The 14617-nt window shown below is 30.9% G+C and overlaps 1 protein-coding gene across 2 annotated transcripts in view; it reads left to right on the top strand.

Annotated features, from left to right (window-relative positions):
* LOC142319590 (ATP-binding cassette sub-family F member 2) overlaps nt 1–14617 on the top strand; it is a 55364-nt gene that overhangs the window by 26550 nt on the left and 14197 nt on the right. For both annotated transcript variants that reach the window (XM_075357053.1, XM_075357054.1), the window contains exons 6-10: nt 2072–2198; nt 5722–5824; nt 10458–10553; nt 11915–12094; nt 14436–14576. In XM_075357053.1, the coding sequence (XP_075213168.1) occupies nt 2072–2198; nt 5722–5824; nt 10458–10553; nt 11915–12094; nt 14436–14576 (647 nt within the window). The remainder of the gene's footprint in view (nt 1–2071; nt 2199–5721; nt 5825–10457; nt 10554–11914; nt 12095–14435; nt 14577–14617) is intronic.

Genomic DNA, 14617 nt, shown 5'->3' with positions numbered 1-14617 from the left:
CTTAAAACTATTGATAGAAATTTTGATGCAGCAGAAAGTCTCCAGTTAGTAAAGTTTGAACCTCTTGCAAGTAGTACAGGTAGATATTTTCTTTATTAAGTATTTGAGGTATTATACTTATAACAAACCAGTGCAATTTGAAATTCATTTACGACCATACTATGTTAAACTTGTCAAATTGCATTCTTCTTTTTCTTGACACAAGATTGTTCTTGGCATTCAACAGAATACAAGCATGATGGAAAAGAATCAGTTGTGCAAAAATAGAATACTGAAGCAAAGGATTTCATATTTTGAATCCTTCTATTAAGAAATGTTTCTCGATATTCACAATGTACAGCTCTCAATTAAAATACTCATTAAAATTTTGTTTGCGTATTCTTCATATGAAAACTGAAAAGTAATACTCAAGCACTGTAATCTATTTCAATTTAGAAAGTATATAGAACTACCCGAGTGTAATATATGAATTTCAATTGTTCATTAGGTGTTATTATTGCCAACTTATAACAAAAATTTCTCATTTTTTCTAACCCTTCTAAATAACGAATTTTTGACCTTATTGATTTTAATATAACTGAAATTTAAATGTTATCAAAGTATAGTTTTATTTAACTTTTCTTTTTATATATATATTTTTAATAATTGATTTTGTTTCTAGATAATTTACAAAAATGGAATGATTCTTGTTTTGATTTAAAAAGTTTTTTTACCACATTTTGGTTTTATTTTATTTTTAATAAAAAGTCAAATTTCTTAAACTTTTTTCATGTTTATGTTAACATGGTTTTCTTATAATTAAATTTTTTACAAGTCTTGTTCAAAATTTTATCTGTTTACTGACAATTTTAAAAATTGTGTTACGTGACTCCAGTTTTTTTTTTGTTTTACAATAATTAAAAAAAAAATTATTAGTTGCCAATCTGGGACCTGTTTTATTAATTATTTTATTTCATGTTAATAACCACATGAAACCATCAACCACTTTCATTTAAGTTTCTAGAATTTCAGTGTGGGTTCATTTTACTCTTTGAGCAGAAATCACGGCAACTTTTTTTGCTAAGTTAGAATGCTGGAAACAATGTTTCCAGACCTGCATTTATATGAACTATTTTCTTTATTTTCACTAATAGAATATGTTTTTATAAGTAGCTTCTGTGTCGCTATTTATAAATCTTACATCTTTGAGTTTGAACAGTTAAGTGATGATCTGCAATTAAACAGTGAAAATCTACATATCTTTTGACTGCAGCGCTTCAAAAATGTTGGAGGAGTTTATTTTCATTTCATATAAAATTTGTTCAAATCAAGAACAAATTGTAGCAGTGCTAACCCTAACACATTAATAAATAATTGAACTTCAGTAAAGTAACCAGCAACATGGAATGAATAAATTTTTGTTATTCTGTGATGAAGCTCACTTTAATGTATAAGCTTTGTTAAAAATGAAACTACATTGAGTATAATTACCTTCAGTTAATTATACCAACAACTGTTAGATTCTGTATTACGTTTGGGTTGTTCAGTCTTTATATTTGTTATTTTAAAGTGTAGTTGTCATTTTTATGTGAAAATTTTATTTATACAAATTTCTAAAATTTATTTTTTGTGTTAAAACACCTTTTGATAGTTTTAGTAATAACCTTTTGAGTTTTGTAATAATAAAATTACATTACTTTCTCTGCTGAAACTTGTACAAATTTATTAAAAAACTGAAAATGTTTCGGAAACATTACATGTTAAATTCATAAACTGAAACATATTGTAATAACTATTAAATATTTATTTCATCCTAGCTGTGGTTTCTTACCTATGTAAGATTCAGCAAATTTGTTCTGTGTAGTTCTGGGCTGGCCAGTTGATGTAATACTCAGCAATGGTAGCTATTAAATCAGCCTGGTTCAGTTCCAATAATGGTCTCACATTATTTTACTTTTCATTTCATTCATTATATTCCCTTGTTATAAATAGGGGTAAATGAGTGGGAAAAGTATTTTTAGTTTAATCCCCCAAAAAATCAAATTTAAGTTAATTTTGATTAAAGTTTATATTTTGCTTTTAAATTTCATAGGAGGATGGCGGATGCGAATAGCTCTGGCCAGAGCATTATATGTTAAACCTCACTTGTTATTGCTTGATGAACCCACTAATCACTTGGATTTGGATGCTTGCGTATGGTTGGAGGAAGAACTAAAAACGTATGTAGCTGTCAGTTTACTCTATTTGTTCTTTTCATTTCAAATTTTAACATATTAAGTATTTTATTGAAAAGACATGCAAGATTGACAGGTTAATCTGTATTTGTGTGGTTAATAATGCTGAACTCAGAATGGATTATAGTAGAATTGTTGCTCTGCAATCAGCAGAGAATGTGAATTCAGGTATCTTCATTAAATTTTATTTTAAACGTCAAAATTTATTTTATTTATGAAATTTATTAATTAAAATCATAATAATATGTAGACCTTGCTCATATGTAAAATGTTCATAGATAAAAGAAAATGCCTTGTTTATAAATTGTGTTTTTTAACACTTGATCAAGAACTTATGAAAGGTTCTGGGCATGGTTAGGGTAAGCTTATATGGCCATTGTAATTTTTCCCTAAAGGTGAAGTTGGCATATGAAACTACCTCTGTGCTCAGACAGATATTTCTAGACTTATTTTAAATTATGTTGATTGACTAATAAAGTATGTACATGAAGAGTGGGAGAGGGCCCTTGATTTGTTTTTTTAACCTTTGATTTTATTTTCTTAATTGAGATCCCTTCAAAATGTGTACTCTATCTTTAACCCAAGACATAAATTTGTATTTTTTTAATCTTGGATTTTCTGTTGCTTCATAATGAAAGATAAAATTATATATGTGTTAAAGTCCTCTTGCCACATTTCTTTGATCTCTTGTCTGTCTTTAAATATCTTTCTTTTAAGTGGAACCTTTAGAAAAAGAGCCAAAAATTTCACGAAGCATGTCTAGTGAGTAAGAAGCCTCCTGAAGAGTTTGTTTGATCCTTGTTTTGCTGAGATTCTATGGATAAATTATGGTGCATGGACTGAAACATTATTGCGATGAATTTTCCAGTTGCTGTTTTCCCAAAGCTGTAGTCGCTTGCATCGAACAGCATCTCTTAGCCGACAAAGAACAGTTATTATAACAAAGAACTTATTATTGAGAGTTTATCATTGAGGACCATACTTGTGATGAACCATGCTTTGATAATCAAAAAGATTGTCAGCATGACTTTCATGGTGCTTCATAATTGGTTTTTTCCCATGGATTATTATGGATTTTCCAGTGGGATGACTGAGCTGGCCTCCGTGGCGCAAGTGTAGCGTCTCGGCTTTTCACCCACAGATCCTGGGTTTGAATCCCAGTCAGGCATGGGATTTTTCACACACACTACAAAGCATTCATCTCATCCTCTGTGGAAAAAATGCTGCTTAACTACAGACCCGGAGGTTAAAAAAAAAATGGAATGACTGAGACTTTTTCTCAGTATCAGAGCCATAGAACCACATTTCATTGCAGGTTATTATCCTTTTTTTTGTAAAATCAGGATTGCTGTTAGCACATTCCATTATTTCTTGCAGTCTTTTTTCCTTTTTTTTCAGTGAGAAGTTTTGGGACAAACTTTTCTGCTGTGCGCCACATCCTGACATCTGTTCAAATTGATTAAGTCAAATTAAATTCGTACTTCAGCTTCTAGCTCTTTAATTATTCCTTGATGATCATTCATAGTTTTCTGTTAAACTTGCTCAATTTTTGGGGGATTTTTGCTAGTGGAAGGTCTGCCAGAGAATTCGTCATATTTGACAGACTCAGCCATTTTGGAAATAGCAATATCACTCTATAACTGGTATTATACCCATAGCTTGATCACCAAAAGCCCTTTGAATCTTCTTTACTGAGCCTCCTTCATATCCCAAAGTTTTTATTTGAGAAAACAGAGCTCATTGCTCAGAATATTTTCTCAGCTCAAAATATACATTATCTGTAGTCCTTTTTTTGCTCCATGTTGTTAACCCCCTTGGCGGCCTTCTCTCATTAATTACTGCTTTGATCTCTGTTACTATCATAAAAAGAACACAAATCTGGTTATCTTACAAATCAAATTTTATAATATAAATAGCGTGACTTTTGTAGTTGCCAGCAGAACATACATATTTGGTCTTCCCAGCATAACCTGTACTTTTGTTGTAGAATTACATACATTAATAATAATGCCTTGCATATAATTATCCAAAATTTTGACATGTCCTATTTTGCTCAGATTCCATGAGTGCCTTAACAGGCTATTAATGATATGTACTCCCAACATTGTCTGTGAGATTCACTGTTTCCATCCTCCTTTTATCAATTGCGTCACTTCAAACAATCTTGCCTGTTTTCTAAAGAGGGTGGTCCATGATAAGTGGCAAAGTGAGTGGGGTGCTAACATTAACAATAAACTTCATCCAGTCAAGAACACTGTGTCATTGTGGAGCTCCTCATGCAGAAATAACTACTGTAGAGAGGAAGTTATTATTTGCTATTTGTGAATAGGGCACACTAGTCTCACTCGTGGATATCTGATATGCAAATAGATGCACCCGTTTATGCATGCTGCAACTGTCAACTAACAGTGCAGCACATGTTGTGGATTGTAACTGTTATGTGGCATTGCATTGCAAATTTAACCTTTTGTCTAACATGTGAACTACTCTATGGGATAATGAAATTGTTTTATCTTATGTTTTACAGTTTCTTAGAACTGTTTGTATTCAAGTATTTGAATTACTGTAGTGTGTTTCTGCTAGTCATGCCATTTGCTGTAAAGCAGATTGTAATTTTATTATTTAAATTGAGTTATATAATGTGATAAATCTGTTTATTCCAACAAATATACATGTCTGGGCTATGATAATGCAGATGCATTTTTGCCCAGAAAAACAAAAACAAAAATGACCATTTTTCTGCAAAAATTTAATGCAGATTCTCTGCTCAATTTGTTCAGTCATTTTGAACGCTGCTGCTTGTCATGTTTTACTTTCATGTTTTACTCACGTGTTTTACTTTCATGGCTGCTAAGCAGCAATGGCAGTATGAAACCACTATGAGTCCAGATCACATTCCACGACAGTCTCCCCTCTGAGGAACTGGTTAATACAATAAAAATAAGGGCTTTTTTGATGACGTCTTATATTATTTATAAAATCACTTGTTTTATTTTTATGAAATTGCTTTTTCTTTAACATCAGTTAAAATAAGTTTCAAATTTTATTGTTATATAATGAAAATAGAAAAATATTTATAATATATAAATGTTACGTTTCATTCTTTACAAAAGTATTATGGTATATTTTTGGCCATAAAATGGGACATTTATCACAACAAATCGCAAAAGGTTAACACAGTTCTGTCATTGCTAACACAGTTGTCTGATGTTAGACAAAATTTCATTGATATTTTAATTTTTGATAGCAATTATTGAATAAATGGTCTAGACTTGTTAATTTCTTAGTTATTGCAACAATGTGAGTAAAAAAGTTTGTCCCTTTATGGGAAATTGTGATAATATTACAGCAGTGAAAGAGTGAACTTATTATAGAACCTTTGATTAACAGATATTGTTTTTGCATTTTATTTGGCAGTATTTTCCTGTAACAAAGAGATCAAGTAATGTGAATGTAAAATGGAATTTAATAACACATGTATGTGACTGCTTATTACTTACTTTTTCAGTTATAAAAGAATACTTGTCATCATTTCTCATTCTCAAGATTTCTTAAATGGTGTATGCACAAATATAATACATTTAAATAAGAGGCGTCTAAAGTATTTTACAGTAAGTATTGTTTAGTAAATATCATCTCTATTAAACAATGAAGTATAATTCAACTCTCGAAGTCCTAAGAATTTGTTTAGAGTAGTTATTGGATTATTATCCCCATTTTATTAAAGTGAACTATAAGTTTACTATATTCACTATGTTCTGTATAGTGTGAACTACAGATTTATAGCTTTAACTTGAATTGGTTAAGTATCTTTGAAGTACTTTAAAAAGTAGGATAAACATAAAGTACAAGGGTAAGTCAATTATTATCTGCAATGTAGTATAAATTTTATTGCAATACAAATAGGAAACTTACATGTACATAATTTTTCAACATAGTCTCTTTGCATTTCAACGCACTTGGTCCATTGTTGCACAAGCTTCCTGATGCTCTCATAGAAAAAGGTTTTTGGTTGAGCTGCAAGCCAGGAATGCACCGCTTCTTTCACTGTTTCGTCTGAGGTAAATCGACGGCCCCTTAATGCCTCGTTGAGTGGACCAAACAAATGGTACTCAGGAGGAGCAAGATATGGAGAACTATATGGAAGAACTACTATATACTCAGAACTATATGGAGAATGAGTCAGTACTTCAAAGTTGAGTTTCTGGAGCGTTTCAGCAGTGTGGGCAGCAGTATGTGAACGGGCATTGTCATGCAACAACAACACCTTTCGACAGCAGTCCTCGGCGTTTGCTTTGAATTACAGGCTTCAGGTTGACAGTAAGCATCTTGCTGTAACGTGCACTTTTTATTGTCGTGCCCCTTTCCTCATAATGTTCCAGTACTGGGCCTTGTGAGTCCCAAAAAACTGTAAGCATCAGTTTTCCTGCGGATGGTTGGGTCTTGATCTTTTTTCTGCAGGGCGAATTTGGATGTTTCCATTCCATACTCTGCCGTTTACTCTCCGGCTTGTAATAATGGATCCATGTTTCGTCACCAGTGATGATTCTGTTAAGAAGATGTCTAGTTTGTTACTATAGGTATCTTTTTTTTTTTTACATGTGTCCAAGTGCGTTTGTTTATGCAACTGTGTGAGTTTTTTGGGACCCATCTTGCACAGACTTTATGAAACCCAAATCTGTTGATGGATGATTTCATAGGCAGAACCGTGACTAATTTGGAGATGATATGCTACTTCATCGATAGTTACTCGTCAAGAAAACTGTGTCACGTGCATGCTCAATGTTTTCCTCATTTGTGGCGGTAAACGAATGTCTGGCTCCTTTGTCGTGTGTAACACTTGTGCGACCATTTTTGAATTTTTCGATCCATTGCCGCTTTGTTATGGCAACACACTGTTACCGTACTGTACCAAAAGTCTTAGATGAATTTCAGCCCCTGATACATCTTCTGACCACAAAAAACGGATTAATGAACATTGCTGTTCTTTGGTGCAAACAGAAAGCAGAGCAGCCATGGTTAACGGCAAGGTAGGGATAATGGAACTAACCTAGTAGCATCAAACCTGCACAGACATAACAATTAAACCACGCATGCGTCATCTACGCAATACAACAGTACTACCAACATAAACAAAAATATAACTAAATTGTAGATAGTAATTGACTTACTCTCGTATATTTGGCATGTGAATGGCAGACCTTAGTACTAATTTTGAACACAACTATTTGAAGATCACACCTTTTCATAACCTGCCTATCCTGGTTATCTTTTCATTATCAGGCTGCTTCCTGGTGATTTTCAAAGCTCTTCTTTAAATATTACACCAGTTTAGAAAAACAAGAAACCGCTTAATATAAAAAAGTGGTTTTTAATTTTGCCCACTATTGAGACTGGTTCAAATTTCACAATGTTAAGTTTTTTTTTTTTTTTTTAAGTGATTCCAGTGATGTAAGACTTTGCTTTATATTATCATAATAATAATTTAATAAATACTAAAAATCATTAGTGTGGTTATGTTAAAACTTTGTTTTCGTTTTTATGTAAATTGTTGTTTGGACATATAGCCAAAGTTTGATGAAATTGTTTTTATTATTAATTTGTTATTTTTAGATTTTTAACATATGCATCTTTTTTTTGTTCATTGGTGGCAAATAGAAATTGAATGCACTGTAGCATTGCAGCAATAGTTTGTGGTGGTAAAATTGGTAAAATTTGGGAAAAGAGGGGTTGATCAGTTATTTCAATACTTATAATTTTATGAAGAAAGAAGCCGTAGTAGAACAAGCAAAAATTTAAAATAAATTCAATCTCATGTTTCTTAAGCAATCGTGTATCCATAGACCTCTTCATGTTGCGCATTTTAAAGCAACAAGAAAACACAAAACTAGTGAAAGCGAATTCAGTACTCCTCATAAAAAATTGCCAAGGAAGAAGTTGAAAACTGATCTGGACGATTTCAACAAAGGTGTTTTTTCAGAGGACAGTGAATGAGTTTCAATTACTGCATGGAGAATGCTTTTCTATTAGTAAAAGTGCAAAGAAATGTTTGGTGGACATTTGGGCACTTTGTGTAGTCATATAAAATTTAGGCTTCTGGTGGGAAAAAACTGAAAACAGAAAAATTTTGATTGAGAATGATGATATACAAGATTAAAGGTTGCATTATGCATTGCTGCGGTACAGAGAAGAAAATCTTCCAATTAACTTATATACATTCTTCTTCCCACCTGAAGCGTCAAGCATGGATTGATGATTCTTTAGAAGGGTTGAAAGCTAGCTCCTGTTTCTAAAGTGAGTCTAGCGATAATTGTAAATCCGGGAGGAGAAGACAGTTTTTTGAAAATGCTTCTAATATTTAACTCAGGTCAAAAAAATTGCGATTATCATGATATGAATTTTAATAGTTTGCAAAAATGGGTTGTGTCTCAATTGCTACTGAATTTGTTGTCATCGAGATCTGTAGTAATCATGGACAATACACCATACCACAATGCTCATATAAATCCAGTTCCTAATTTGAATTAAAAGAAAAACAAAGACATGACTAGTTCATTAAAAACAAGATACCATTATCACGTGAATTGTATACCCCCTATAAAACTAATAATCTGCAATTTAAAACGTACAAATAGATTCTTTGTTTTCTGAAAAACGACATAATTTTGGCAGATTTACCACCTTATCCTGACTAAAATGCTATTGATTATCTGGGCATGTGTTAAAAAATTACATTGTCCAAATAATGTAATGTTCAATTTAGAAGAAACAAAAAATTGGGAAAAGTAAAATTTAGAGAAATAAGTTTAAACTTCTGAAAGGCAGTTTGGAAAATTCTGGAAAAATGTGAGACAAATTATTTAATATTTGAACCGATTAGATGAAAATTTCCAATCATTTTATTGTAAAATTACATGAAACTGATTTTCAGTTCAGATACTTCCATGGATGACAGTGATGAAGAGGAGGATACCGAGTGGAGTTGAAGAAATGGTGTAACTTGTAAAGAAATTAAAGTTGTGTGTTAGGTAATGTGGTTATTTAGTGAGTTTAGTAAAAATGGAACCAATTTGGAAATTGTGTAATATTATAATGTGATTAATTATGGAATTACAGTAAGTCATTGGTTTTTTAATAAATGAATTGTTTACATTACTATTTGCATCATGATCATAATATTTTGTGATGATTTTCTTTTAGTCATTACTTCACTGACAAAGTAGATTCTATTGACATCAAATAATTTAAGATTTATGAGATGATTTAAACATATGTTTTGTTTAATATGTTTTAATTGTGTATAGAGTCATTAATTGTATATGTTGGACATGTGATAATGATTCATAAAAATAAAAATAATCATGAATTAATGTCACTATCCATAATCATATAGCTAAATGTAGAACTAAAACTATGCGTAGTTAAGACAAGATTTGCATAGTTAAAATAAGCTGTGTTTTACTGGAGAAGATTTATCATTAGCTACTGAAGTGTAATAAATTAAGGACTTAAGGAACTTTGGCAAAGGTGAAATTATGGAACTGAGTGTTCTTAACTACGATTGTAAATAAAGATTTGCTCTCTCTATTCTTGTCTGCAGACTGAAACTCTCTCTGTTATTGGATTGAGACATCAGAGTTTTTGGTAATCATACACCACCAATCGCACAACAAACTACATTACATTTCTAAAAATTTAATTTGGGTGTGATTGATTACTGATTATATATATATACATGCTGTTTATGTATTTTTTTTTTTTTAGAAAAATTACTGAATGGTCCAGATCTTCACAATCAATTTTAAAAAAAAGAAAAAAAGTACATTTATTTTTATTTAAGGTACTTTTATAATAAAAAAACCTAGTGTTACTATTGAAAGAAGTACTTTCTGTTAATTTTTCTTGTTTGCTTGTGTTAAATTAATACCGATATTTATGCTTTTTAAAACAAATTCATTTTCTATTGTGTAAGTTTTATTTAATTTGCTTACATTTCAGTAAGGTTATTTTTAAAAAAATTGAAAATTGCTGTGTAATCAGGTATAAAATTTTAAAATTGGAGATTTTAAATATTAATTAAGACATTATCAGTTTAGTAACATTGAATTGTAATTTAATTTTTTATTTCTAAGTGATTTAGAGTTGAAAGCATTTAAGGTAGTTGTCTATTTGGAAGAATTATGAGGGGATCTGTTTTTTTATTTATATGTTTAAAACTTTTATTTGATTTTATTCTCTATTTAGGGTAATTATGAAGCATTTGTCAGGACTAGGTTGGAGCTTTTGGAAAATCAGATGAAACAGTATAATTGGGAACAAGATCAGATTGCACACATGAAGGTGAATTATTAAGATATTTAATTGCCATGTTTTAATAGTATTTAGTTGAATACTTTTATTAATTATTATAATAAAATTGTCATTTATTGAAATAGAATAAATACTTCACAATATTGTTTATGCAATTTGCTTACTTGGGACAACATTGTCAGTGTTTTCTGTATCCTATAATTTCTAATTTTTTTTTTGTTTTTCTGATAGTTTGAAAAGTTACTCTGTGTTTACTATTTCAGTGTTTATATACTTATTCTAGAACTTGATTTAATCAAATGTAAGTAATGAACTTTATTTGAGAACCTTGTAAAATGACCATGAATCTTATCTTTACATTACATGTGAATCTTGTAGTTACATTGCAACAGGCTTTAGTTTCTCTCATTAGTCTTCACTATTACATATAAATCTTCATTATTTACATTGTTCTCACAATAATACAAACTGAAATTGTTTTCACGCAACAAAAAACATTTAGTGTTTTGCATGGAACCATGGATTTAGGCAAATTAACAAATTCCCATAAGAAAAAAACTTTTAATAAAAAATTAGTATTGTTGAACAATTTTGCTTCGTGAATAGCTTTTTTCCTTGGAGTACTACAAGTTTTCCAGTGGAATTAGTGTTTTGTCTCAGTACCAGAACCGTAGACTCATGTTTCACTTCGGGTTATTTTTTCTATAAAATTACGTGAAAGATATTATATTTCTGGCAGTCGGTTTTCCTTTTGTTTTTGAGTTAAAAGTTTGGGACAAATTTTGCTGCTACGCACCACATCCTGAGATCTCTTTAAATTGATTATAATGAGCGAAATGAAATTCCTACTTTGTCTTCAAGCTCTTTATATTATTTGACAATCATTCATTATTTTCTGTTAAACTTGCTTGATTTTTTCAGGAGTTATGCTGGTGGAAGGTCTGCCAGAGCATTCGCTACATTTGACAGACATTGAGCTATCTTGGAAATAGTATCACTCTGTAACTGGTGTTATACCCAAAGCTCTTTGGAACTTCTTTATTTAGTCTCCTTGGTGTTGCGCAAAGTTTTTTTGGCAAAATTTAATGCAGTTTCTCTGCTCAACTTGTTGAGCAGAGAATAAGGAAAAAAACTGTTAATAAAAAATTAACATTATTGCAGAACTGTTTCTTATTGATTGATAACAGCTTTAGTCCAGGAACTGCTCCTGCCATTCATGATTTCACCAAGATTTTTCTATTAGTTCCCTATGTTTCTATAAAAAATTGATATTTTCATTCAATCATCTAATAATCTAAGAAGCCTTATAAAATTAAGAAGTGAATATTCATAGGGTTTTGACAATTGTTTTACATTTTCATCTTAAAACTAATATAAAATTTCTTTTATAGAACTATATTGCAAGATTTGGTCATGGAAGTGCTAAGTTAGCCAAGCAAGCGCAAAGTAAGGAGAAAACATTGGCAAAGATGGTTGCTCAAGGGCTTACGGAAAAAGTCACCAACGATAAAACAGTTACATTTTATTTCCCATCTTGTGGAACAATTCCACCACCGGTTATTATGGTTCAGGTAATTGAAATGATTTTTGTTTTTAAAAATCTTTATTTACTAATTAAATATGATTTAAGTATATTTTTAATTTTTTATTATTGTAATTGCAAATTCACAATACTGTGCTGATAATAGAGTATTAATATTATTGCTGTTGTAGATGTGATTTGTAACCAAGATAACCATGACAAGCTTACCATGTTGGTGGACTTTCCCATTAGTAATATGTTGGGAAGAATGAAATACTAAGGAGCAAGAGATATTTATAATATCTAGGAGGTTATGTCTAGAAAAATAGTGCTGTTGACCTGTCAAGTAAAATATTGAATTGCCCTGGAAATTGTCCAAATTCTAGGTTTATCCCAAAAAGTAAGTGTACTGAATTGTTTAATTTAAATGTATATTGGACTCAGCTGAGATTATAAGTTATCTCCTTCAAAGTATGACCCTTGTGAAGTTACATAGCAGTCCCAATATCCTTTTAACAAATTTTAGCTATACTGAACCTATTTGCTCTGAAGGTCCACTTTGTTGATGAAATAGCAATGGTTACATATTTTCTTGTTAGTCTGTCCTGAAATAATACCCCTTCAACTTATGAAATAGCTAGAACATAACAGGTAAATTTAAATTTAGGTTGTAGGGAGGATGTGAGAATGATTTTGGAAGTTGAGAATGATAGGAAAAAATGAGAGGAAGTTTGAGAATGATTTTTTTCACCAGAAATTTTCAAATTGAAATTGCAGTATGAGTACAATTGAAATTATTGTGATTCAGCTCCCAATCATCTGCATTTACCATTTAGACATTTTGGATCTGCTTTCAAAATCATTCCAAGACATCTTTTTAGAATGCATGGTTGACTGTCTTGGAGGTCTGAATTTATTTGTTCCCAATGCTATAAAAAAAAAAAAAAAAAAAATAGTAATCTTTCTTTTTACTCTGGTTCTGCTTACGCTTGCTTTTTTGAATAATGAAATTTTTTGTCTGTATTTCTCATTTTATCATCATTGTATTCAAATACTCACAGGTAATGATGGATGATCTCTTGTTATTTCTTTATTCAAGAAATTTGTCTCAATTTCATGTCTACAACAAATTCTGACAAATATTTACATGACATAGAAGTGTTCAGGGATTATTATAGCACAAATTTTTTGCATGTGTAAATGGTCTGTTAGAATCTACAAGCTGCATTTTTATTCAAAGTGTTAGGATAAGAGAGACTGGTAGAAAATCTTCTGTATAAACTGTGTGAATGTTTGAGCACTGCAGTGTGAGGCTGTGCGTTTCATGTTGAGCAACATCCTTGGTGAGAATCCTGCACAATTTGTTTCTTTCTTATCTCTTGAGGCTTTTTCTGCATTTTAAAACAAACCTTTGATATTACGTTCCCTGGTTTCTTGAATTCTCCCAGTAGAATTCATTGCAGTCTCAAAACACTTAGCCATCCTTTTTCATATGATTGTGTCTGATAAAGTTTTTTTTGGTTACGTGGGTGAATATTTCTCCTGTTACCAATATCTCTGTTGTAATGCATAACATTTTACTGATCAGGTTTTCTAGTACACTATTATAAAGTAACTTGTAATTGACTGTTAGTCTGTTGATGGTTTGAGAATAAGTAAATAAATAAAAATTACCTAAAGTATGATGCAATTTTGATGGATCTTGATAGCACTGGGTCCTTCTACTTCCAGAAAAATTAATCACGCTATGAAGATATCGATTGAGTATGACTATTATAGGTTCCGTGTTTTACTGACTGTTGCTTTATCTATACTGAACAGAAATAGATGGGTTTGTAATGAGATTGTAGATTACTATTGGATACTGTGCTCATACTGTGGCAAGGGTTTATTTTTTGTATCGAATTGGAGGTAAATTTTTGAGTAGCACTCCCATTTCAGATAAATAATAATTTTTGATTGTCCTACCTAGGTCGAAACTTCTCATGGTGACTTAGTCTTCTTGGAAATGATGTATTTGTGTATGTTAGCATATACTTAAAATGACAATAGTGTTTTATAAAAACATGTTAATAATTATTTTTTTATAGAAAGAAATGGAATAGTTGAAAAGGCAAATTACAAGAAGTATATGGTAAGAATTGATACCAATATTGACCCCTCTATGGAAGAAAATATTGTGAGGAACTAGCAGACTAGTTACTAGAAATAGTAGTAGGCTGGTAACTTAGTGATGATTATGAATCTTTCATTTTGTAATTTAAAAAATTAATTCATTGCTTTGTAAATGTCTTGACACATTTTCTTTTGATGTTTAATATTTTTTTGCTAGTATTATATTTTATAGAATATGATAAATGATTTCATTGTTGTTTTTTTTATCATTTTAGAATGTTAGTTTTCGTTATTCTGAATCAACACCTTGGATATATAAAAGTCTTGAATTTGGTATAGATTTGGATACAAGACTTGCTCTTGTTGGACCAAATGGTGCTGGCAAGAGTACCCTGCTTAAGCTGTTATATGGTGATGTAAGTTCAACCATTATTTTTATGTTTAGTTTTAATAATGT

Source organism: Lycorma delicatula, chromosome 2, assembly GCF_047948215.1.
Source record: "Lycorma delicatula isolate Av1 chromosome 2, ASM4794821v1, whole genome shotgun sequence".
NCBI lineage: Eukaryota > Metazoa > Arthropoda > Insecta > Hemiptera > Fulgoridae > Lycorma > Lycorma delicatula.
Note: the sequence above shows the minus strand (reverse complement) of the source record. Positions and strands in the feature narration are given on the sequence as shown.